At 41.4% G+C, this 25,841-nt stretch overlaps 1 protein-coding gene and 1 long non-coding RNA gene across 2 annotated transcripts; one reads left to right on the top strand and one right to left on the bottom strand.

Annotated features, from left to right (window-relative positions):
• Window positions 1-4,585: 4,585 nt before the first annotated feature.
• On the bottom strand, window positions 4,586-20,049 carry WBP2NL (WBP2 N-terminal like). Its single transcript, XM_061639318.1, has 8 exons — window positions 19,848-20,049; window positions 14,778-14,886; window positions 10,233-10,368; window positions 8,734-8,826; window positions 8,228-8,440; window positions 7,528-7,671; window positions 6,859-6,935; window positions 4,586-6,251 (listed from the first exon to the last, which is right to left on the bottom strand). Exons 1-8 carry the CDS (start codon window positions 19,904-19,906, stop codon window positions 6,204-6,206), a joined length of 879 nt encoding a protein of 292 aa, XP_061495302.1. The 5' UTR covers window positions 19,907-20,049; the 3' UTR covers window positions 4,586-6,203.
• Window positions 20,050-20,090: 41 nt separating this feature from the next.
• On the top strand, window positions 20,091-24,908 carry LOC133390532 (uncharacterized). The gene is made up of 3 exons (XR_009764419.1): window positions 20,091-20,310; window positions 23,244-23,386; window positions 23,835-24,908. It is a non-coding gene; the product is annotated as an uncharacterized LOC133390532 (long non-coding RNA).
• Window positions 24,909-25,841: the final 933 nt, after the last annotated feature.

The following is a 25,841-nucleotide window of genomic DNA, read 5'->3' as shown; positions in this document are numbered from 1 at the left end:
TGTCTCACTATGCACATGGAGACTATGCACTCTCAGCTATGTTTTAAGCTGGATAGTTTTTAAAAACAAAATGAGTGTGTACTCACTTCTCTGCTGGGGATCGTGGCTGGATGAAGGATCATGGCAGGAAAAATAACTACTGCTGAGGTATGATATGCCACCTGCAATTTTGGCTGGATGGAGATAACTTTATCACAATTACCCATGCTCTGTTAACCTCCCATTTAAACTACTGCAATGTTTTGTTATTGGGGCAGTCTTTAAAAATAGTTTGGAGATTAGAACAGGGCCATAAGATTAACAGAGTAGATTATTCGACTTTATGAGCTGCACTGGCCCCTCTCTGTTTCTAGTCCCACCATTAAGTGCCAATGTTAACCTTTAAAGCCCTAAATGGCTTGGAACCAGGCTACCTACAAGACTGCTTGTTTTCTTCTGTGTGCCTGCCTGAACCTTGCAATCTTCTTCAGAGGCCCTGCTCCAAGTCTTCCCACAGAATGAAGTGAGTTGGGTAACCACTAGAGAGAAGGGGTTGAAAAATAGCATGCCAGTTGTCGAGTAGCCTTCCCAGAGCTGTGCCAACTTTATGGTCTTTTCAGTACAAGATGAAGACCTTTCTCTTCATGTAAGTTTTAAATAACTTGTTTACAGTCTGGGCCTGTTTTAAAAAGTTTTATGGTATGTTTTATACTGTGTATTTCATTTCATTTACTTTGACAGCCACCAGGAAAGCTCTGGTTATGATGTGGTTATTTATTAATTGCACTTACATAAATAAAAGAGGTGGGAAGCTTCAGTCAAAGAAACAGCCATGAGCTGAGGAAGCCTTTGGGGCTAATAAAGCTGGTTTAAAAACATGTATATCCCAAAATGTTAGTCTAGCAAAAGGACAGCCTTATCGGGGAGGGGCAATGAGTTTGAGCAGTAGCTTCCAGAATGGCCTCCTGCCTTCATCTTTGAATTGGAAGAGGTAGGAGGAGAGAGATGCACAATTTTGACTTTTTGCTTCAGATATACGGTTAATTCTGGAATCTGTTTTAAGGATGTTCTCCCCCTTATGCTATCTAAAAAAGCCAGGAGCGATGGGCTAATCAAAAAAAGGCACAGGAGAAGAGGTTCCACATACAAGATATTCTTTTTGCAGCACACTGTTACAAATAAAATAAAAACTGACAAATAGCCAACCCAGGATGGCATTCACCCAAGAGTTCTCAAAGAACTCAAATGTGAGGTTGCTGATATTCTAACAAAAATATGTAACTTGTCCCTAAGATCAGCCTCTATACCTGAGAACTGGAAAGTGCCCAATGTAAGACCAGTTTTAAAGAAGTGATCCTGAAAATTACAGACTCTGGTTAGCGTAATGTCTGTCCTAGGAAAACTGATGGAATGTATTGTTAAAGATAAAATAACCAAGCATATAGGAGAGCAAGCCTTGCCTGAAGCAGAACCAGCATGGTATCTCACCATCCTATGAGAGCGTCAACAAGCGTACAGAGGTGATCCAGTTGACATAGTGGACTTTTGAGAAGCTTTAGACCAAGTCACTCGCCAGAGACTCCTAGGTAAGCTTAGCGGTCATGGAGTAAAAGGAGCCGTCCTCTTGTGGGTTGGGGACTGGTTAAGCAACAGGAAGCAGAGAGGAGGGTTGTAGAAAGTGGAGTCCCCCAAGGATCAGTATTGGGACCTGTGCTTTTTCATTTGTTCATAAATGATCTAGAGTTAGGGATGAGCAGTGAGGTGGCTAAATTTGCTGATGATACCAAATTGTTCAGGGTTGTGAAAACAAAAAAGGATTGTGAAGCACTCCAAAATGACTTCTCCAAACTGAAAGAATGGGCAGGAAATGGCAAATGCAATTCAATGTAACCAAATGTAAAGTGATGCAAGTTGCCAGTGCCAGAGGGCGGCTAGGTCTGGCCCTGGCTAAGGGCCCCTCCATAGGGTGGGTGGGTGGATAGCGCTCCCTTCCTTGACCTGCAGCAGCATAGGTCCCTGACCCTGCCATAAATTGCAGCGAGGGAGCTCCCAAGCACCCACCCCCCACTACTGCGCAGGCCCATGATGCCTGCCAGCACACCCCACCTACTTTTCCCTTAGTGCTGGCCACACTGTGGGCACATGCCTACCATCAACTAAGATGGTGGCTGAGGCTTCCCTAAGGGGTTGATGCCCCTGCTGCCATCTCGGTTGATGGCAGGTACGTGTGCACAGCGTGACCAGCATTCACTTCAAGGGAAAGGCAGGTGGGGCGTGCAGGCAGGTGCTGGGGCCTAGGGTCTGAATGTTGTGGGGGCATCTTAATTTCACATATACATTCATGAGTCTGAACTAGCTGTGACTGACCACAAACTAGACCTTGGAGTCGTAGTGGATATCTTGATGAAGATGTCGACCCAATGTGTGGCAGCTGTGAAAAGCAAATTCCACACTAGGAAACATTAGGAAAGGAACTCAAAATTGCCAATATCATAATGCCATTACATAAATCTATGGTGTGACTGCAGTTGGAATTTAGCGTAGTTCTGGTTGCCTCACCTCAAATACGATATTGTAGAGTTCAAAAGGGGGCACTCACAACAATCAAGGGAGTGGAGCAACTCCCGTGAGGAAAGGTTGCAGCATTTGGGGCTTTTTAGTTAGAGAAAAAGATCCTCCGTGGCGCAGAGTGGTAAGTGGCGGTAATGCAGCCGAAAGCTCTGCTCATGGCCGGAGTTCGATTCCAACGGAAGGAGGAAGTCGAATCTCCGGTAAAAGGGGTCAAGGTCCACTCAGCCTTCCATCCATCTGTGGTCGGTAAAATGAGTAGCCAGCATATGCTGGGGGCTAAAGAAAGGCCAGGGAAGGAACTGGCAAACCCACCCCATATATACGGTCTGCCTAGCAAACGTCACAAGACGTCACCCTAAGAGTCGGAAACTTCTCGCACTATAAGTGCGGGAACACCTTTACCTTTAGACAAAAGGCAAGTAACAGGTGACATGACTGAAGTGTATAAAATTATGCAATGCATGGAGAAAGTGGATAGAGAAATGTTTTTCTCTTGTAACACTAGAACTCCAGGACATTCAATAAAGTTGAATGGTGGAAGATTCAGAACAGACAACAGAGTACTTCTTCACACAGTGCATAGTTAAACTATGTAATTTGCTCCCACAATAGGCAGTGATGGCCACCAACTTGGATGGTTTTAAAAGAGTTTGACAAATTCATGAAGGTTAAGGTTATCAGTGGCTGCTATCCATGATGGCTATACGCTGATCCCATGGTTGGAGGTAGTATGCTTCTGAATAATAGTTGCTGAAACTGCAGGAGGGGAGAGTGCTGTTGTGTGCTTTCCATAGGCATCTGGCTGACCACTGAGAACAAATGCTGGATTAGATGGGTGACTGGGCTAATCCAGCAGGCTGCTCTTATGTTAAACTGCATTAGCACAGGGCCAGGTACACCCAAATTAAGATCACTGCCCTGCTATGGTTCAGCGAACTCAGTATCTCCTTTGATTAATGTAAGGTCTTTCATATGCTGTATAGGGATGTAGACAATGAGTTATCAAAGTTGTTTCAAAACAGGCTTGTGCAGGTCACAATCCAACATGATTATAGGGTGCTGCTTGATGAGCCGGCCATTATCACTGCTGTTTTATTTCTTGCTATCAATTTTTGTGCATTTGATATTTGTCTCAATGAATAAAATTATATAAAGCCACGTTTCTGCTTGCTTCAAGGTGTATTTGTCTTAAGTTATCTCCCAACCTCTAAACCGAGTGACAGAAGTACATTTTTATAAGAAAAAGGACAAACATCTGAGTAGCAGTTTCAAATGTAATAATGATTAATGCAGTGTGTCAAACTCTGTGACTATAAACGTAATTTACTGCACCTCAGCAACTTTGAACCTTCTTTGATTTTAATCCTTGGTTTGCATATAAACTCTAGATCTCACTTGAGAACTGAACCCAAAAGGAATCACTCAAAGGGAGGAGTGAGCCTGAGTCCAGGGTGGGGAACTGATGGCCCTTCAGACATTGCTGGACTACAACTCCCATGATCCCTCATTGGCTGTTGGTTGGGGCTGATGGGGATTCCAAAAATAGCTGGAGGGCCACAGGTTCCCCACTCCTGGTTGAAGTGATCCAACTACAATCAGATCCCACACTTCAGAGAACCTCAAGCCTTTATTTGATGTGTGCCAGCATGACATCCAGAGCTGCTCTGTTCTGACGTTTCTTGCTCCAAATGACAACGATACCACTTATTTTGCATGTTAGTTCTGGCATGAAATCACCCAACAGCTATTCTTATTAGGTCCCAGGGCTATGGTCTGAAGGCACATGAGGCCAGCACCTGGCTGAAGCTAAGCAGGGTCAGGTCTGGTCTGGTCAGTGGCTAGATGGGAGACCGCCTGGGAACCATATGTAAGCCACCTTGGGTTTCTATCATGAAAAGAAAGGTGGGGTATAAATTAATAATACAGTATTTAATTATTCCTTTTAACAACAACAAAGTATCCCCTACTTCTCTGTCTCATACACACAGTGCCAGCACAAAAACCAAGTAGTCAACACCATCACTACAGCCACACAAAGATTTCAATACTTCTGTATTAAAGTGCAATCCAAAAATATTACAAACAGAGGTAAATATCAAGTTATGGAAAGCTAAGCCTCTTGGATTCAGATTAAAACGGTTATTAGAAAAGTTCATCCTATGCCTGCTATACTGAGTAATATGCTCAGTTACTAAAGGGAAGATGGATAGAAAGGGGTCCATGAACACATAGTAATTTATGACTTGAACTGTTCTTGTCAAATTCAGCCCCTACAGAAGAGGGGGAAAGTGATCCTAAGAGATTAGGTTTTGTGTATTTATATTCTCTGTTACATTGGTGGAGCAAGAGTTCCCTTTGGAACAAATAGAAGTGGAATTAGCATGTGAAAAGTCAAAGTTAACCAGCAAAAAGCTGAGGTAACTACAATATTGTAACATGAATTGCCTCTGCACTGCTTGCTGGCAAGTGTCTTACTCAAGTTTGCCATCTCCTCCAACATTGTTCAGAAACAAAAGTCTTATCCCAACATGCCTTTCTGTATTGAAGAGTAAATTTCATAGTTTCCACCACATAGTGCTTTATGGTTATATCAGTGCCTAACTCAACCTGCAGAACAAAGAGAAATGGCTTCACCATCCATCTCAGGACTTTGCTACAATAGCTTGTTTTCTATAAAGTACTCTCCTATTAAATATACTCTGCTAGACTGGCTGCTATTGGGTACCAAGCAACTCTGGGTAAGGATCAGGCTGGTTCCAGGAGACCAAGACATTCTGCTTGGGTCGTATTCCCAGAATGCTTAATGGCTGAGGATTGCTCTTATTTCTGTCCAGATTTTATACCTTTTGCTTAAATACAAATTAAGATGGGCAGACAGACAATCTGGTCCCTACACCAAAAGACAGGATACACTTTTAGAGACATCAACCAGTCAAAAGAGAAAGCAGATTACCATGCATGATTTTACACAGTCATCCATTTTGTAAGAGATAGATTGCAAAAGTGTAGAGATCATTGTTGCAGAGCCCTAATTCTTTATAACAGTAACCTGGAGATGCAGCTACTTATTCAAAATGACTACTGGTTAGCCTTTTGGTTTCCTCCCTGAGGCCATCTTTTTCAGTATATCATTAGAGAGTTTCCTCTAAAGTCCTCCCTGCTACTGTCCCAGGAAATAGATACGCCTCAAGTATTTAAAATTCCTTCTCATGCATTAAATTGCATGGAGTTAAGCATTTGTAACATGCCACACTGATGTCAATGGACATGCAGAGATGCATGGGAGAACACTCCTGACATGCTCATTTCTGTGTGTTGTTATGCAAGTGTTTTTGTTTCAAAGAAAGAGCTTCAGTATTTCATCCTTATATATATGAAGCAGATTCATTTGCATTATGCATATTTCACCTCTCCCTTCAAACTAAGGGCTAAAACAGTCCTATTCTGGCCTCAGAGAAAGCAAGTACTCAGGAAAGCATTACTGTCACTGCTCTTCTGTATTGCCACAAGGAAAATTTCAAGAACAGTGGGTGTTAAGAGTCACCCAACATTGTGCAGGTTAGTGACACAGGATGACCTAGAGATGGAGGCGGTGGCGGCAATGGCACAGTCTTCTAGGACAAAAACATGGGAGGGTGGCTCCTGGGTTCTTGTCAGTTCTTCTTTTTCTCATCAGGTGATGAATAAGGAGGTGGTTGATCCTAAAACAAAAGGGAGACAGTATTAATGTGGCACATCCACATTAATGAATTTGCCTATTTTACAAAGTATATCCAAGTTTTGCTTATTTCATAACTTCTACACAAAGCAAGACTCTGTTAGGTTAAGACATTTCCATTCAACATCACGCACAAGACAAGGTATCTAAAATGAAGGTTCTCAACCCACAAGGCATCTTGTTCTATGCTTCAAGTCAGAGTTCACATTTTTATGCAGTCTGCTCACACTTAGGGTAGGATGGTAGGCTGGCGGGCTGGCAGTTAAGACATGGTAGCAACTGTGCCATTCTTTAAAAAAATGGGAGGGAGGGAGGCATTCTGGATTGTCTAAGTGTTATTTACCTGATATAAGGTGTTTGTTTGAACGCAGCCTATTTTTCTTTTAAAATTCAAGACTATTCTTTAGTACTGTGACTACACTCTAATTCATTAGGAAGCAAAGATACCAAATATGGTTACTGTGCTTGTAAAAAGCTGCATAGTATACTTCAACCAGTTGCAAGTTATGTTCGACTGGATGCTAGATAGCAACAGCTCTAGCTCCTCCTCTCCTCTCCCCCCAACCAACAACCCTAGAGTGGTTCCCTACCATAGGCATGTAGACGTTGTGAGGATTGGCTGGGTTATAATATGCACTGGAAGTCGCCTCTGCTGCTTTGTTGCCACCTACAGCATAAGGAAAGAATCAGTCAGAGCTTGTTTCAAAAAAATAAATACAGAAAATCCACACTATTTATATTCACAAGTTTTGGCACCATTTCTGGATTAGACAAAAGGGCAGATTCTACACTCTCAGCAAGAAAGTAGTAGGTCATACCTAGGCACTCAGCAGCAGTTTGCTTTTGGGACATAATGAACTGCATTAATTTTGGGGAGGTAAGGAAAAGGAGAAAAGATGCCGCAGAGAGAGAGATCAAGAAGCAAGAAGCCAAGTGAGGGCGAAATCCACAAATACAAATGGTGGTCCCAATACTTTTTTCACCTGGGCTTCAGCCAAACTGCATTCTGTAAGTTAAGTATTATGTGATTATAAAAGCTTCTGGGAATTTGGACAAGACTTTCACAGGTCTCACTTCACATCCCTCAAAAATTACATACATCTTCACTGGCGCCACGGCTATAAGAATAAAGTAACTCCTCATAGTTCAGCAGTTCACATCTCTTCTACAAAGAACTTACTCAAAGCCCAGAAACTGATACCTTAAGAATCTGATGCAATTTTTTCCTATTCTAAATGGAAACTATCCTCCAGTCTTACCTGGCATCCCTGGCTCTGTCCAGGTTCTAGGGGCTGAAGGCCCTGCCTCAGTCGGGGCTGAAGGTCCTACAGCAGAAGGGCCTGGGTATGGGGGAGGAGGAGCCATATACATGGAGTTCATCCCAGGAGGTGGCGGATACATGCCTGAAGACAGAAGACAGATTCCACATCACAGAAGTATTCAAATGGTTGCAGTTCACCAGACAGATTTTTTCTACATTGCATTTCATCCTTTTTTCCCATAAGCAGCCAAGGAACTTTAAACAAATTGGTCACACATTCACATTGAAACAGTTGCTGTGCAAACTGCATCATCCATACTGGTCTGGCTATTGTTCCCATTGGTTGCATAGGAGGCAGGGCACCAGCAAAGGCTAAGTCACCACACACAGATGTAATACAAAGAATGGATCTGCTGAAACAGTGCATCCAATAACTGAAGTTTAGGGCCATGCAAACAAGCCTTAATTCTATTTTATTAAGAGAAATAGGCCAATCCACATTTAATGTATACCAAGCATTCTACACTAAACATAATCCACAGTGGCAACTCTTTCATGCTGTTGTTTGTGTTCTATAGACCTGAGCATCACTCATTTCATCTATGTGGAATGATCACATATTGCGTTTGGTTCTGTAGTACATACTACAGCCCTGACTTGAGCAACTTTCTTTTATGAAGATTATAAAAATCTTTTACCTGGAGGAGGTGCATATGGATATCCCATTGGTTGTGCAGCAGATCCATATCCATTCATTTGTGCAGGCATATAACCGTATGGTCCAGCCGGTGGTGGTGCAGCATAGCTTCCTGGTGCAGGTACATAGCCTCCTGGAAAAGGTGAAGGGGCATATCCCCCAGGAACAGGTGCATACCCATAGCCAAAACTCTGGGCAGGCACTCCCCTAGAAGCTAAACATTAATACATTTAGTAAGCTAAATTCAGCACATGAAACCCTCAACTTCAACACACTGTGTCTTAAATCAGTCTACTTTTAATCGATTAAGGCAGAATTATCTCCTTTCCCATGTTGATGTTTTTGCCAGTTTTGCACCTAGAGCAAAACAGGATCATGAAGGTGAAAACAAACAGGTAATTGGGTGGAGGAAGGCAGCAGGACTACGTGGAGGACAATTACTGCTAGCAAAATTGGAAAGCAAAGCAACTACAGATTAATCAGCATTTGGGGGGAAGAGAATCTTACCATCACTAGCAAGTTTGAACATCAGTTGCCCAAATTCTATGGCGCCTCCACTGAAGAAACTCATCTTAAATGAAGCCTGCCCTTCCCAGCCACCTAAAAAAACAAAGTCATGATAAAGTTTTAATTAAAACAGATTCCCAAGAGATTACAAATATAAAATTTAATAGGATTTTGAACCCACATTCTTCTTGGCAAATGATGCCATCTGTATTTTAATTTGATTGCAACAATGTAATTAAAATAGGGATGGAGAACCTGGAGCCCCCCAGATTTTGTTTGACTCTAATTCCCATCGGACCCAACCACCTTGGCTAATAGGCAGGGCAATGGGAATTGGTCTAACACTTGCAGCTGGAGAGGGGGCCCAGCACAGATCAGTCACTTCTGATTTGAAAAGTGGGATCAAGAACAGTTTCAACCAAGTCACAGAAAGGACATAAGACTGCAAAACAGTCTCCTGATACCAGTATTAACCGTTCAAGTACTTCTCTCACAAACTCAGTTTCAATTATCTTTGAACACTGTTTTTTGCTCTATTTTTCCTCACAGCCACCAAAAGGGGTCTTCCACAAAGCAGTTTCCTCTTATTTGAGGTAGTGTCTGAAAAACATCTGTATGAAAAGTAGCATTTCATTTGATAAGACTGACAGTGGGTAACTTGATTGAAAGACCAAGAAAGCAAATATTTTCCACTGTTTTGTAAATTTTGTCAGAGTCTGGAACTTAACTAGAATGTGGATTAAGAATTTGGACCAGCAGAATCTTTTATTTTCTTATTCCAGTAAGCAACCTACATAACTTGGCAAGAAACCCTTGGCTGACACAAAGGCTTTTTGAAAAATAAGTTTCCACAATTGAACTCAACTTTTTTCCATTTCCAAATCAAACAGTAATGATAACAACTAAAGAAAAATCCTCGTCACTCTACACCAGTGGTTCTTAACCTTTTCCACTGCCAGTACCCCTTGGATTTCCAAAATATGCTCTTGCAGCCCCTGAAAAAAATACCATTCATTTTTTATTTAATTTTAATTTATTTTATTTTAATGTGTGTTTTAGCCTAACTTGGCTAAGATAAATGTCAGTTTTCCAAAATCTTTGGTTGTATAGTTACCGCCTCGCACCCCTAGAAAAAGTGTCTCGCACCCCTGGGGGTGCGTGCAGCCCAGGTTAAGAACCACTGCTCTACACTATAGTAGTTACACTGAAAGAAAGCATTTGTAAGCCAGGAGGATGTTTTCATAAGGTGAATGCTGAAAGACAATCAAACCCTTCACAGGGTTGGGGAGGAAAGAGGGCTATATAGTAAACACACAAATTCACAGGAAAAGCTCATAACTGACATGTGATATTCAAATCGGGCACTGCCCCAGATTTCCTATGGAAACTTGCTTCCCAAGAGCAATAGAAACTAAATCCCTCCTGTAGATTCTGCACATACTTACATGAAACTCTACGAAGTAAGAAACACATTTGTCACCACAAGTAGTAATACAAACCTCCTGGTTCTGCTTCTATCACTCCTTTGATATAATTGGCAGAAAATACTGGCTGTTCAATGGAGCATCCTTTCACCCGGTAGAATGGCATCATGAAAGACATCATTGGGTCCTTGCCCTTGGACACAAAAATAACCTGCAAGATATTTAATTATCAAATTTATACTACATTCTCTCTCTTCTTTACAAGGCCCAAAGCAGTTTACACAGAGATAAAAATATATAACATAAAACTACATATAAAACAATCCAGTACTAATTACTCATTCTTCAAGGCCAGAGAAAGCCAATCCTCCCTATCAAACCATCAAAGACCTAAATAAGGAATCAAATATTTTTCCACAGAAACCTGAAAAATATATCTTCACCCTTTTCCTAAATGTCTTCAATATTAGGCTCAGAGATGCCCCATCAAGCCCTCTCCTTGGTGCATTCTTAATCAGTTTAAGACAGGGTTAGGAATCCTTTTTTAGCTTGAAGCCGCATTCCCTTCTGGATAACTTTCCAGGGGTCACAAGCTAGTAGTGGGCAGGACCCTCTGACTTCTATCCAGGCATTATCAGAGTTCAAGGACACATTCCAGCCAGGCAAAAGCACTCAAGGAGGATGCAAAGTGGGGCCTGGAAAGAGGGGGATGGCCTGAGTGCAGGGATGTGGCCTAGAGAGAATCTTGAGGGCCAGCTAGAGAAGCCTGGAGGGACACATTATATATTTATTATTTCCATTTATAGACTGCTTACTATCTAAAAGATCCCAAAGCGGTTTACAATAGAATACACGAAGTACAATAAAAACATATCAACTTAATTTACAAAGCAAAATACATAAACAATATCCATATACATAAACATATGCATAGACACAGTATAAAGGTCAGAATTCACCAAGGGAAGCACGTAAGCTGCCCTCTCTGCCCTATGAAAGTGTCAGAAAACTGAAATTATGTTGACCATGGAGAAGGGCAACATGCAGGTAAAAGGTTATTGCTCCCCTGGTGTGGCTTGCCGCCATCTCTCTTGCCTCTCCTTCCTCCCGGGGGGGGCGGGGGGGCGGCAGTGGAAGCTCCAGGACTCAACCTCAGCGGGCCTGTGTGTCCATTGTTCTGAAGGTGGAGCATCTCTCCAGGAGGCAGGTTGTGATCAGAGAGCAGGATGGGTTTTTGCTGGGAACTGCAAACACTGTGTAGTAGAATCTGGAGAAAACAACTCATAGGCAGTACCTGATCTCAAACAGAGATTACAAGGAAAAAGAAGCCACTGGTCAATAGAGCTTGCTTCTGAGCTAGAGGCTAGCCACCCCTGGTTCAAGATCTCAATCAATGAAGGAAGATCAGCAGGTCAAGTGGTAGAGTATTTTCTTTGCACGCAGATGGTCCCACGTTAAATACCTAGCATGTCCAGGTAGGGCAGGGAGAGACTCTTGTCTGAAATTCTAGACAGCCACTGCCAGTCAGTGCAGACAATACTGAACTAGTTGGATAAAGTATTAAGGCAGCTTTCTAATCCGAGGCTGATTAAGGAAAAGGCTTTATAGTCACCAGCACTTAAGTTGTGTCTGTCTAGAAAGTGTGGGTAAGTAGCATAACCAAGAGAGTATTGGTGTCATTCTTTTCTTGTTCTACCCCAGTCAAAATGAGGCTGCTGCATTTTGTCACAACTGCAGTTTCAAATGCCTTTAAAGACAGCTCTATGCAGAATATGTGGCAATGGTCCCTCAGTCTTCAACGGGTAACTTAGAAGCTCCATATGGATTGCGGCTCTCAAGATGTTTGCACCAGCAGCATTGCCTTCTGTGCATTTGCAAGAGAAGTCAAATTTAAAATACACCCGTCAAATGGGACAAAGCCTCCCACAAGAACTTACAAAACATAATTAAAAGCATGAAGAAATTTTTACAATTCAAATGAAGTAATCCAATTACAAAAACTAAGAAGAGCAGCAGTTTAAAACAATCTGAATCCCAACTCACAACACTTTTAACAGAACACAGATTGAAACAAGTTTTTAAATGGATCTTAAAAACTAGCAACAATGGGACACACATACTCTTTAGAAGAAAGTTTCAAAGACAGGGCCTTTTTGGTCCTATCTCTAGTGCCCACCAATCTGATATATCTTTCCGGCAGGCCTGGGAACAAGGCCTCCAAGCTGATTTTATGGTCCAGGTAGGTTTATATGGCTGCAGATGGTCTTTTGAACAACCTGGTGTCAAACAGGGTTTTAAAGATCAACACCAGAACTTTAAACTGAGCCTGGGATAAAACATGCAGTCAATGCAACTGGCACAATATTATTATACTCTCTGACCTCCTGTCCACCCCCAAAGTATTTTAATGGCTGTGTTCTATACCACTTGGAGTTTCCAAACAGTCTTTAAAGGCAGACCATGTACAACAAACTGGAGTAGTCTCATCTGGATGTAATTAAGAGCATGTGTCATTAAGGCAAGATCCATATTTCTAGATAAACCGATAAAAGCACTCCTAACCACTGACACCACCTGCAAGGTCTCCATAAATAATGTTGAGCCCAGGAGAAGTGCAACCTTGTCCAGAACCAATTGAAAGTCTCTATCCAGATCAACAGAATTCCCAACCGATAATACTTCTATCTTCAGGGGGTTTTGCCCTCATTCATAGGAGGATAGCACACTGGAATTAAAGGCGAGTCTCATTTGAAAGATGGCTACCAATAGTTAGCCCTCAAGGTATGGGTGTTTGTTGTCAAGTTCTCATTCAAAGGAAGGGATGCAGGTGGTACAGACAGACCACCAACAAGAAATTCTTCCATTTTCTCTGACTTCAGATTCAGTTTATTTGTCCTCATCTATCCAAACTACCACCAGGACACTCTACTTCAGAAAAGAAACTGATAATCCTTAGTGTCATTAAAATGAAAGAGAAAGCTGGGTATCCTCAGAATACTGATGTCACCACACATCAGCTTGGGTAGCTCCATGTAGCTCAAGAATGGGGAAATTTTCAGCATTCCCTTGTGGGCAACCTTTCAAGGGCTACACGTCAGCAGCAGATGGGCCCACAGGCAAAAGTGACTGTAGCAACAAATGCAAATTTTACTTTTGTACAGTAGGCTAGTTTCTATACACACTGACACATCCCTCTCTTTCCTCCATCCAGACAAGCAAGAGACATACTCTGGACGAGAGGCTACTGTAAGGACAGAATATGGAGAAACCAAATAGTTCGCAGTCAGAAAGGGTGCGAGACAGGGGTGTATTTTATCACTCTATTTGTTTAATCTGTACCCAGAACATATCATACGGAAAGCGGGATTGGACCAAGATGAAGGAGGTGTGAAAACTGGAGGGAGAAATATCAATAATTTAAGATATGCAGACACCATACTATTAAGTAGAAACCAGTAATGATTTGAAACGAATGTTGATGAAAGTTAAAGAGGGAAGCACAAAAGCAGGACTACAGCTGAATGTCAAGAAGACTAAAGTCATGACAACAGAAGACTTATGTAACTTTAAAGTTGACAAGGAGGATATTGAACTTGTCAAGGATTATCAATACCTCGGCACAGTCATTAACCAAAATGGAGACAATAGTCAAGAAATCAGAAGAAGGCTAGGACTGGGGAGGGCAGCTGTGAGAGACCTAGAAAAGGTCCTCAAATGGAAAGATGTATCACTGAACACTAAAGTCAGGATCATTCAGACTATGGTATACTTGATCTCTATGTATTGATGTGAAAGTTGGACAGTGAAAAAAGACAGTGAGAGAAAAATCAACTCATTTGAAATGTGGTGTTGGAGGAGAGCTTTGCGCATAACATGGACTGCGAAAAAGACAAATAATTGGGTGTTAGAACAGATTAAACCAGAACTATCGCTAGAAGCTAAAATGATGAAACTGAGGTTATCATACTTTGGACACGTAATGAGAAGACATGATTCACTAGAAAAGACAATAGTGCTGGGGAGAACAGAAGGGAGTAGAAACAGAAGATGACCAAACAAGAGATGGATTGATTCCATAAATGAAGCCACAGACCTGAACTTACAAGATCTAAACACGGTGGTTTGTAACAGATGTTATTGGAGGTTGCTGATTTATAGGGTCGCCATAAGTCGTAATCAGACTTGAAGGCACATAACAACAACAATAGCAATAGGAAAGTGTCAGGTGGAATCCTTCAGAACAACTCCCAAACTAATGAAAGAATCTTCAATTCTCTGAGACTGATCAGTTAGGAATGATAATCAGGGTGGTTCCCCATATCCCCCTCTTCAAAAAAAAACCTTTGAAAGTCCAAAGAGGTTCAATAATCATCTCCTTATAAGATGATGAATGAGAAAGATTTGATGGAAACAATCCACAGAAACAGTTTCTATCTAATGCTAGTCAGAATGCTTAGTCACATCTTAAGCTAACACTGAAAATAAGTTGAAACTTCAAAACAAAAATAATCTAAAAAAATTCAGAATATGTGGCAGGCTTTCTGAACACTGAAAGATAATAATAAAAAAACCACCCCTCTATCCTATTAAGATTGCAACTGGTTCTCACTCAAGACTTACCCTATAAGGAGTGAGGAACACCATTCCTTTCTTGGTGCCTTTGAAGATCTCTGGTTTGCCAGTCACATCTGAGAAGGTCAGCTCCACATCTTTGCAATGCTTAAGAATGCTTCAAAGAAGGAGACAAAGTATGGGGGTGTGAGCATTTTTCAGTGGGCTATGCAAAATATGCCAGTACAATATGGGTGAAAAATCAACTCTACTATACTTGTCAGGGACAGCCACTGCCAAGCCTGGACACCAGTTCAGAAAGAAAAACCCAACTCAGCACATACAGTGTCTTGCAAAAGTAATCAGACCCCTGACCAATCTCATATTACTGAATTACAAAAGGTACATTATAATTTTGTTCTGTATGATATTTTATTTTGAAACACTGAAACTCAACATCAATTATTGTAAAGTGACATTGGTTTTATGTTGGGAAATGTTTGTAAGAAACATAAAAAACAAACATGTTGCTTGCATAAGTAGTCAACCGCTGTGCTGTGGAAGCTCCCAGCTTACACAGATGAAAGAAACTGCCTTATCGCGGACGCAATTACTTTACCATTGGCCACCATCTGTGAACCATTAAAGTTGCTGTCACATTGTCAGGATAAAAACCCCACTTTTGAAGGATCATTGGTCAGGCTGTGGATCTGAAGGAAAATGAAGGCCAAAGAGCATTCAACAGAAGTGAGAGATTATGTAATACAGATGCATAGATTAGGAAAAGGGTACAAAAAATATCCAAGTGTTTGGATATCCCAGTGATCATAATTGGATCAATAATCAGGAAGTGGAAGCTGCATCACATCACCCAGGCACTGTCAAGAAAAAGCCATCTTTCAAAACTCAGTGCTCAACAAGAAGAAGCCACAGAGAGGCCAACAATCACTTGGAAGGAGCTACAGAGTTCAGTGGCTGGGAGTGGAGTAATGGTGCACCAGTCAACCATATCAAGAGCTCTGCGTAACACTGGCCTATATGGGAGGGTAGCAAGAAAAAGCCGTTACTCAAAAAGTACCATCTGAAAGCACATCTGGTGGTCAGATGAGACCAAGATAGAGCTTTCTGGCCAAAACTCAAAGCGCTATGTGTGGCACAAACCTAACATTGCCCATGCCTCAAGACACATCATCCCTACAGTGAAGTATGGTGGTGGCAGCTTCTCATCAGCAGAGACTGGGCATCTTGTTAAAATCAAAGGAAGAACGGGTGGAGCAAAATACCGGGAAACACTGCAAGAGAACCTGCTTCAGTCCACTAAAAACGGAATCTTGGGGGAGGAAATTCACTTTTCAGCAAGACAATGATCCCAAGCACAAGGCCAAAGCAACATTGGAGAGGCTCAAGAACAAAAAGGTGAATGTCCTACAGTGGCCAGTCAAAGTTCTGATCTCAATCCCATTGAGAATCTGTGACACTCTTTGAAAATTGTGGTCCACAAGTGACATCCAACCAACCTGAACAACTGGAGTGAGAAGAATGGTCCAAAATCCCTCTGACACTGTGTGCAAAGCTGGTACATACCTACCCCAAAAGATTTAAAGCTGTTATTGCAGTGAAAGATGGCTCTACCAGATATTAATGTGTAGGGGTTGGATACTTATGCAAGCAACACGTTTCAGTTTTTTATGTTTCTTACAAACATTTTCCAACATAAAACCAATGTCACCTTACAACAATTGATTTTGAGTTTCATTGTTTCAAAATCAAATATCATACAGAATGAAATTACAATGTACTATTTGTAATTCAGTAATGTGAGAGCATTGGGCAGGGGTCTGATTACTTTTGCAAGGCACTGTATATTAGCCTTAAGACATTAAGCTACAGCACAATTGCTCTGAAATGTCCTCTGGCATTTCAATTCTGACATAGCAATGTGAGAAAAATCCACTGAATTCCATCCCATTCCAATAATTAGTGTTATATTTTACTCACAGTAGTAAATGTCTCACCAAAAAACACTTGGGCATTGGCTCCAGAATATTCTGCAAGTATTTTTGTTACTTTTTTCCTAAGAAGAAAGTCTGCACAAAAGTATCTCAAATGGCTTAGCACCATTGTTTGAGAAACAGCTATTCCCATTACGACAATGAACTATCTATTGCTGCAGCCCTTACAAGCAGGTCACTTGCATGTAAAGCATCTAGGCTAATAGTTTTGTGATAAATATACTGAGGGGGGCACCATGATTTTGCACAAAAAGTTGAAAATCATTGTGCCCCACAGTTCCAATCCTATGCATGCTCATTTGGGAGTAAACTTCGTTGAACTCAGTGAGAATTACTTCTGAGTAAGCATACACAAGAACATATTATAACGCACAAACTAAGCAGTCTGCCTATCTCATAAAAGAAACAAGTACAGGTATTAAGTTTCAGCTATAGCCAATTGTGTCACTCAATGGACATAAGGCTTCCAACAGGAGAGGGAAGCAATTCTGGCAGTTCCCCCTCCACTTTACAGCTGCCCCATCAGCTCCAGAGGGTTGGGAGACCCTCTAAAGTAGATTTGGGGAACCTGCAGAGGGAGGAATTGCCAAAAAGTTATTTCCTCCCTATTCCACTGATGGAAACCTTACTGTTTGCTGAGTGGCACTGGGAAACCTATCCTGACAAGGCAGATCCCCATGTGACGTGCACTATAGTTGGTTCTCATTTTGCATTGCTCCAAGTTTGTGTCAAACACATGTGAATATTAAAGCTACAGAAACTCCCATATGAACAGTCTTTGCAGCATGTGCCTTTTTAACCTTTGCAAAGAATTTCCTTATGGCTTAAATTGTTCATGACCAGTTATTTAATGCATTCCTTCTGCAAAAAAGTTCTGAATGTTCTCATCAGGATATCTCTAAACCACTTCTTGTTCAGGAAAATTTTACTGGCAATCTACTACTGCTCAAGAACAGGTTATGAAAGAGCTGTGCCTTTTAATTTAGCTCTGTCATCAACCAGCTAGAAATCATCTTGCTGGCTTTCCTTCCCAGTCTTTGTCAGCCCACAGCCAGTTAGTGACAGTTTTCTAAGCCAACAGAATTTCATGCTGCCAACAAGATTTGTCTTTTCTGTTACTGTTTGGTCTTGTGGTTGATACACAATGTGCTCAACATATGGGATAAAAATTAATTTAAAAAATAGATAAAATCTTAGCAAGTGAAGTACCAGCAGTCAATACAGTGAAACTTAAAACTTCTTAATAATAAAGTTGAAATAATTAATCCTGTCATGACTAAAGTTTATAAGTGATCAGCTTCTCTTTATATAATCACAATTATGCTTCCAATGGCTTTCAGAAGCCTGCAGAGACATGGAATCCACTGTTCAACACATTTAAATGAGCTTGCTGCCAGACTTCATTTTCTCCAACTTTTGAATTCTGCTAACCACAAAGATCTTCAGTTTTTTCCACAATACACTTTTCAGAATTTGTTAGTGCAAAGATTAACATGCACATAGCTTCACCATTACTCTGTTTTATTGTCCTGTCATTCAGCTCAACCATTAGTACAAGACATTAATGGGAAGAGCTTTTCCACAGTATTTTTGCCAATTGTTATCAATAGTGAGGTAAAAAGATGTCACTACAAACCACCTGAGCCAGTGTGGTGTAGGGGTTAAGGTGTTGGACTACGACCTGGGAGACCAGGGTTCGAATCCCCACATAGCCATGAAGCTCACTGGGTGACCTTGGGCCAGTCACTGCCTCTCAGCCTCATGAAAACCCTATTCATAGGGTCGCCATAAGTCAGGATCGACTTGAAGGCAGAACATTTTTATAAACCACCTAGGGAACCACACTTACGTGGATCAGTTCAGAGTACCCTACGTTTAATATGCTTTCTGGTTCTTTATGAGAAAAAAAAATGAAAGGCCTTGATTCAAAAGAATTCTCTGCAGTTCTAAAATTTGTATATTTGTTTTTAATGCTTTTAATTGCTGTAAACCACCCAGAGAGCTTCAGCTATTGGGCGGTGTATAAAAGTAATAAATAAATTAACTGAAGGAGGCGTACAGCTGTTCACAACCCCTCTTGCTTGATCTGTCCTAAATGTGCTATATAAGGAGTGAAGCCAGTATAGTATTACTTTCTTAATACAGGTAAAATCAGTATTGCTTCTTTAACATTCCTCTGGCAGGCTAGTCACTTCAGCCATACCTCTGGTAAAGTGACTAGCCTCAGTGAGAAACATTATAGAAATAATTTATGCTGGGCTCAGACTGCACTCTCTCCTCCATCACTGACTGTTAACATCAACATGTTCTTGTGTGCAACACAACAACGGAAACAAAGATCAGGGTCACAACTGCAGAGGAATGAATAGGAAGAAGTGCGAGTGTCACAAACTAAAGTCTGTGCAGTAGTCTAAAGCTGTGTACACATCACTGAAGGCACATTTACACCACATCACCTCCTGAAAACCCTGAGAACTGTAAAGGGTGCTGGGAATTGTGGCTCTGTGAGGGATAAACTACAGTTCCCAGGATTCTTGGGGGGGTTGCTTTAATTCTATGGTGTGCACTCAGCCTAAAGCTAATACTCTAATCTCCTTTATGAGGAAGTAAACGCCAGTACAAACAGGCCTTACTTCCCTGTAAACATCCTTAGGATTGCACTACAAGAGTGGACCAAGTTTGTGCTTATCCAGCAGCCCCACTGACAAGGCGATATCTACCCCATTAACACCTTCTCCCCCCATCCTATGAATATCAATAAAGCAGGAACCAAGAGCCCCTGGAAGGAAGAAGGCGCAGGGAAAGAGGGGGCACCCTGTGTAACAGCAGCACTCCCACGGTGAATTAGCTGTTCTGTGCGCGCGTCACAATCACGCATCTAAAGGGAGAAGAATATACTTTGGGCCGTGGCGGAGTTCGGATTTGGCTTTGCTTTCGGTGTAAAAACCGGGGCAACATTCTCCATAAGGGGCAACTTGAGGCTCGCTGTACGAGTCGCCCGTCGTCTCCTCTTCGACGCAAAAATAAACACGGACTCCCACAATCCGGAAGACCTCCGAGGACTGCGAAGGGTGGCAAGAAAATCCCCCCTTTCCCACTCCACGTCTACCCTCGCCTCATTAGTTACCTCTCTCCGTTGGGCGGGATAACCCCACCGCCCTCCGAGTGGTTCCTGTTCACCGCCATCTTCCCAGCCAATAGCACCGTCTGCGGCCGTCCTTCTCCAGAGTCCCCCTTACTAAACTCCTCGGAGCTGCCCCCGGCGCGGCTGTGACCTCATGGCGCACAGGTCCGCCTCTCCGTAGGGCGGAGAACTGGAAGGTTGGCTGGTTGGGGCGGGGCGGTCGGTCAACGAAGCAGAAAAGGGGGGGGGAAGATTGTGACTCTTATGAAACTGCGGTGGAAAGCCGTTCCGTAGAGACCGGCAGCTATACTTCAGCCCCAAGGATAACTCTCTCCTAATCGAAAACAATGAAGAGTCTCTAGACTTAACCCTCGGACTGCCTTAAAATCTAACACGTGTATTATGGGTGGCCTGGCTTTTGTGGACTAGAGTCCCCTTCATCCGAGGTATGAAGGGTTATTGTCAGGTAAATATAGACATGGGAGGGGATGTAAACAGTGAAGTCAGAGGGAAACAAATGCAAAAAGTAGACTAGTTGGCGGAGACTAGTTTTGCTGACCTCACCGTTTGCATTTTTTCTCCGTCTAGCCTACACCCATGTCATGTGGAAAGCCGGTGTGGCGAAGTGGTTAGAGTGTTTTGACATTGACCTGGGAGATCAGAGTTCAAATCCTCACTCAGCCATGAAGTTCACTAAGTGGCCTTTGGGTAGTCACTGCCTCTCAGCCTAACCTACCTCACAGGGTTGTTGTGGGGATAAATTGGAGAGTGGGAGAACCATGTATGCCACCTTGAACTTCTTAGAGGAAAGGCAGGATATAAATGCAACAATAAATATATATAAATAAATATACCTGCTTAATAATGCTTCAGACGATGAAAGGGACTCTAGTCTACCAAAGCTGTGCAGCTATAAAACATTCCTTTGATTTTAAGGGGCTATAAGCTTGTGTTTTTGCTGCAGCAGCCCAACATGACTAGCCCTCTGAACCACTAATAGTAGTTGCACGGTACCTTTTTTTAAATGCTCAATGCTTATTTCTCTTTACTACCCTTCTCTTTGTTTGCCCTTTAATTTTTTGTTGTATTGTTGGTTCCAGTTTTATATATATGCTATATCATATATCAATTCTAACCTATTAGAATTCTTTGAGAGTGTCAACAAGCATATAGATAGAGGTGATCCAGTGGACATAGTGTACTTAGACTTTCAAAAAGCGTTTGACAAGGTACCTCACCAAAGGCTTCTGAGGAAGCTTAGCAGTCATGGAATAAGAGGAGAGGTCCTCTTGTGGATAAGGAATTGGTTAAGAAGCAGAAAGCAGAGAGTAGGAATAAACGGACAGTTCTCCCAATGGAGGGCTGTAGAAAGTGGAGTCCCTCAAGGATCGGTATTGGGACCTGTACTTTTCAACTTGTTCATTAATGACCTAGAATTAGGAGTGAGCAGTGAAGTGGCCAAGTTTGCTGATGACACTAAATTGTTCAGGGTTGTTAAAACAAAAAGGGATTGCGAAGAGCTCCAAAAAGACCTCTCCAAACTGAGTGCATGGGCAGAAAAATGGCAAATGCAATTCAATATAAACAAGTGTAAAATTATGCATATTGGAGCAAAAAATCTGAATTTCACATATACGCTCATGGGGTCTGAACTGGTGGTGACCGACCAGGAGAGAGACCTCGGGGTTGTAGTGGACAGCACAATGAAAATGTCGACCCAGTGTGCGGCAGCTGTGAAAAAGGCAAATTCCGTGCTAGCGATAATTAGGAAAGGTATTGAAAATAAAACAGCCAATATCATAATGCCGTTGTATAAATCTATGGTGCGGCCGCATTTGGAATACTGTGTACAGTTCTGGTCACCTCATCTCAAAAAGGATATTCTAGAGTTGGAAAAGGTTCAGAAGAGGGCAACCAGAATGATCAAGGGGATGGAGCGACTCCCTTACGAGGAAAGGTTGCAGCATTTGGGGCTTTTTAGTTTAGAGAAAAGGCGGGTCAGAGGAGACATGATAGAAGTGTATAAAATTATGCATGGCATTGAGAAAGTGGATAGAGAAAAGTTCTTCTCCCTCTCTCATAATACTAGAACTCGTGGACATTCAAAGAAGCTGAATGTTGGAAGATTCAGGACAGACAAAAGGAAGTACTTCTTTACTCAGCGCATAGTTAAACTATGGAATTTGCTCCCACAAGATGCAGTAATGGCCACCAGCTTGGACGGCTTTAAAAGAAGATTAGACAAATTCATGGAGGACAGGGCTATCAATGGCTACTAGCCATGATGGCTGTGCTCTGTCACCCTAGTCAGAGGCAGCATGCTTCTGAAAACCAGTTGCCGGAAGCCTCAGGAGGGGAGAGTGTTCTTGCACTCGGGTTCTGCTTGCGGGCTTCCCCCAGGCACCTGGTTGGCCACTGTGAGAACAGGATGCTGGACTAGATGGGCCACTGGCCTGATCCAGCAGGCTCTTCTTATGTTCTTATGTTCTTAATTATATTGCAAATAATTAAAAAAAAAACAGTTGCACTGTCTGTTCTTGGAGCTATAGTTGGCTCCAAAAAGTTGTGACCCAATCACAAAGCATTTTGTTTCATATCCCATGTTTTTTGTCTCACACAGTACTTGAGATGTTAGACTGCTTGTAGGCTTCCTGGAGGCATCCGATTGACTGAGAAGTAGGATACTTGGTCTGATGCAGCAAGGCTTTTCTTACACTCTTAAGTAATTGGTAAAAAAAGCCAACTGCAAATTGTGACTGGAGAAGTCTACTTTTTCAGGACTGAAAATAGCAGTTTTACAGTAAATGTCAGATGTGGAGCACTTTTGAACAATGCATAGATACCAATTCACATTGACATCTGTGACTTTACAGTATTAATATTTTTCGTACAACTAAGCCCCATTCATAGAACTTTTTTTTGGAATTTTATATGTGAAAACCACGTGTGACATCTTGGGTTCCTTGACATAAGAAAGGTGGGATATAAATATAACAAAATAAATAATTAAAATTTAATTATTCTGCAGTCTTTCTGTTCATTTGGTCTTCAACTGGTGAGTTGGGAGGACCCAGGACTGTGTCACAGCCTGAGTTACAGTGGATTGCAAACATCAAGATTACTACCATACAAATTTTATACTAAAAAAAATTAGAAGGGGATCTCCAAATTCATGCTTGAGCAAAAGGCAGATCCTAGATCTGAAAAGGATGAAGACTAATCATTAGAATAAATGACAAAATCTATTTACAAATAGTATCTGAGCAACAAACAAATCTAAGATGCCTTTGAACAGTGTTTCTTTGAACTAAGCAACTCTGGAAACTATGTTGTCCTCAAAGCACTAGTGTTCGTTAATAAAATATTTTCAGCACCCTCACAACATGACATCTTGCTTAGGTGTGAAAATGTTAACCAATGGGCCCATCTCCAAAGGAACTGATAAAACAACCTCTGGATTCATTTGAAACAACAGTTGATAAGAGTCAAGGGAATTTGGAAAAAGTACTGAACAGATCTGCTTTGGCTTGGAGGCAATAAAGGTATGATACACATTCTGATCCTAAATAATAGCACTGACATATCTGTACTGCCAGAATAACTCTTGTTTAAAGTGTTTTGCGATTTCCGTTCCTGAATATTCTCTACAGTATGCCATCCTAAGCATTTATTTGCTGAACAGAGCAAGTGTTGAGCATCTCTCGGTGCTAATAGGGTTTTTTTTTTTCCTGTTATTTTCCAAGCTAGGAATGGCCCAGTCCATGGTTGTGGGGTTATAATATATGTGATTTAATAATGCTGAAAATAGGTGTCATGTGCCCACTCGAACAAAATGGGAAGGATATATATACGTATCTGTAAGGATAACTGAGCAAATAAATTAGCTGTTTGTTCAAAGGACATTTTCTTTAATCAGACAACAGAACACAAAAAGTTAAGTCTAGTAACATTTACATCACTGGTATTGGTCTTTTTTGTCATTTTTCTCAGCCAGGACTGGACAGATGACAAGAAGACTTTGTTATGATACTTTCATGAGCTAGAGGTACCAGAAGGTTCTAGGCTACATTCATTTACCATGCTTGCATCTGTTTCTCTGCCAGAAAAAAAGAATCATAATGAAATCTACCAATTATCCATTAATTTGTTTTCAAGAGGATCTAGATTTCCAAAATACTTCAGGTACATCTCAATATGCACAATGACAATGTAGGTTTTTCAGAGACTACAGTAAGATTCCATTTATATCTTCTTTCTTTTTTTATGGGCTTACTGTCCAGATCCATGTGTAACATTAAAAAACGGAAAAAGGGGGAAAGCCAAAATATTGCATTGGGGAATTTACTTTCTTAACACATTTCTAATAGTAATAGTAGTCAACAAGGTGCTATTTAGGCAGGTTGGATGTCTTAGGTGGCATTTGAATTGGGGAGATTGGAATGGAGAAAAATACGATTTCACAATAGTGCATACCATTGGCTGCAGCAGAAGGTTGTGAACATCAAAACTTTCTCATCCAGAAAGGCAAAGATCCACATTAGTGCATGCAGATCTTTGCTTTTCCCCATTATGGTCGGCATTTACTAGACCATGTAAACTTAGATTGGCTATAATGTATATAGAAATTCTCTTAAAATAAATGGACCTGCTCAGCTTGACCTGAGGATGAAATTTTAAATTTAATCTTGCTATGCAGTAAAGTGATGAACAACATTTTACCATTTAGACTAATACAGACAGAAACTGTTCAACAGAAATTGAAACCATCAAGACTTTTTGGAATTCTCAGACCAAGCTTCCTCCATCAAGGAGAACAATTCCTCAAACACATTGGTCTCTTGTACAATCCAAGTAAAATATAGCACTACAGTTGCAGCAGTTAAAGCTAGACTAAAAATAAAATCTTCCCCCTTTGAATAGTAGAGTGCACGGTGCACCACATCTTCATCAAACAATAGCATCAACGCCTTGTATTTTTAAAATTATTTTTGCAGTGTTTGTCAGTGAATGATGCTCCCTGAAGATGTAGGTTTATGATGATAATTTTACCACTCTGCTTGAAATAAAAATGGCTGAAATGGATAAACATTTGTGGCTTCTATAGCTTTGTATACACCCGATTTCTTGACTACAAGCACTGCACAATTTACAGCTGCCAAATGGAGGTGGGACTGCTTTATATTGTTCTATATGACAGTTTTCACCACATGGATTGATCAGTTTTCTCCATGCTGAAAAATGATTCCCAAAAACCCACTCTGTGATAGTATGGAGAAAATTGCCAATCCATGTAGTAAATCACTGGACATGAATAGTTCATTATGTGATAACAGCCAATTAGGGATGCATGACATACCCACAAGTGAAACATTTTGCTAGTCTTATTGTTATACTTTGGGTTTCCCTTGAAATCCCTGATGCCTCAACTTGAGGAGATCCCACCAGATTTCCTTTGAATTTTTCTTTAGGCAATAATTCAGTAACAGCCTAAAGATGTGTGGAACCCTCCTGAGAAATTTCCAGAGGGGTAGCTGTATTACAATGCATTTCTATTGGTGTCTACTTAAAAAATAAGTCCCATTGAGTTCAGTGGGACTTACTTCCAGGTAAGCAGGTATAAGCTTGCAGCCTTAGGCAGCAATCCAATACACACTTATGTGGGAGTATTGAATTACAGCCTTAGTCTGTTGTAACAAAAACAGAGTCTTGTGGTGCCTTAAAGACTAGTATTTGTTAGTCTTAGTTTAAGGTGTTACAAGACTCTTGTTTTATCATTCTTACTGAACAGGGTTTGCACAAGACTGGTTGCATGAAGTGGGCAGCGGTCACTCCTCTTTGCACCACCATCTCCCTCTTACTTCCCTACCACTGCTGTCCTTCCCATTCCTATTCCTCCTCCTCTCCCCTCTTGGCCAGGAGAATTCCTGTGGTACTGCCACTGCTAAAAAAATACTGTTTAAACATAGTTACTTTAAAAGTTACTTTAAACAGCATTTC

Source organism: Rhineura floridana, chromosome 8, assembly GCF_030035675.1.
Source record: "Rhineura floridana isolate rRhiFlo1 chromosome 8, rRhiFlo1.hap2, whole genome shotgun sequence".
NCBI lineage: Eukaryota > Metazoa > Chordata > Lepidosauria > Squamata > Rhineuridae > Rhineura > Rhineura floridana.
Note: the sequence above shows the minus strand (reverse complement) of the source record. Positions and strands in the feature narration are given on the sequence as shown.

Bases quoted from the DNA above. Each gene is read 5' to 3' on its own strand.
- WBP2NL (XM_061639318.1), bottom strand. From the start codon at position 19,906: ATGGCGGTGAACAGGAACCACTCGGAGGGCGGTGGGGTTATCCCGCCC. The intron at 14,887-19,847 runs GTAACTAATGAG...CCTTCTTTGAAG, and splicing joins ATCCCGCCCAACGGAGAGAG to CATTCTTAAGCATTGCAAAG. The intron at 10,369-14,777 runs GTAAGTCTTGAG...AATATCTTGCAG, and splicing joins TGTTCCTCACTCCTTATAGG to GTTATTTTTGTGTCCAAGGG.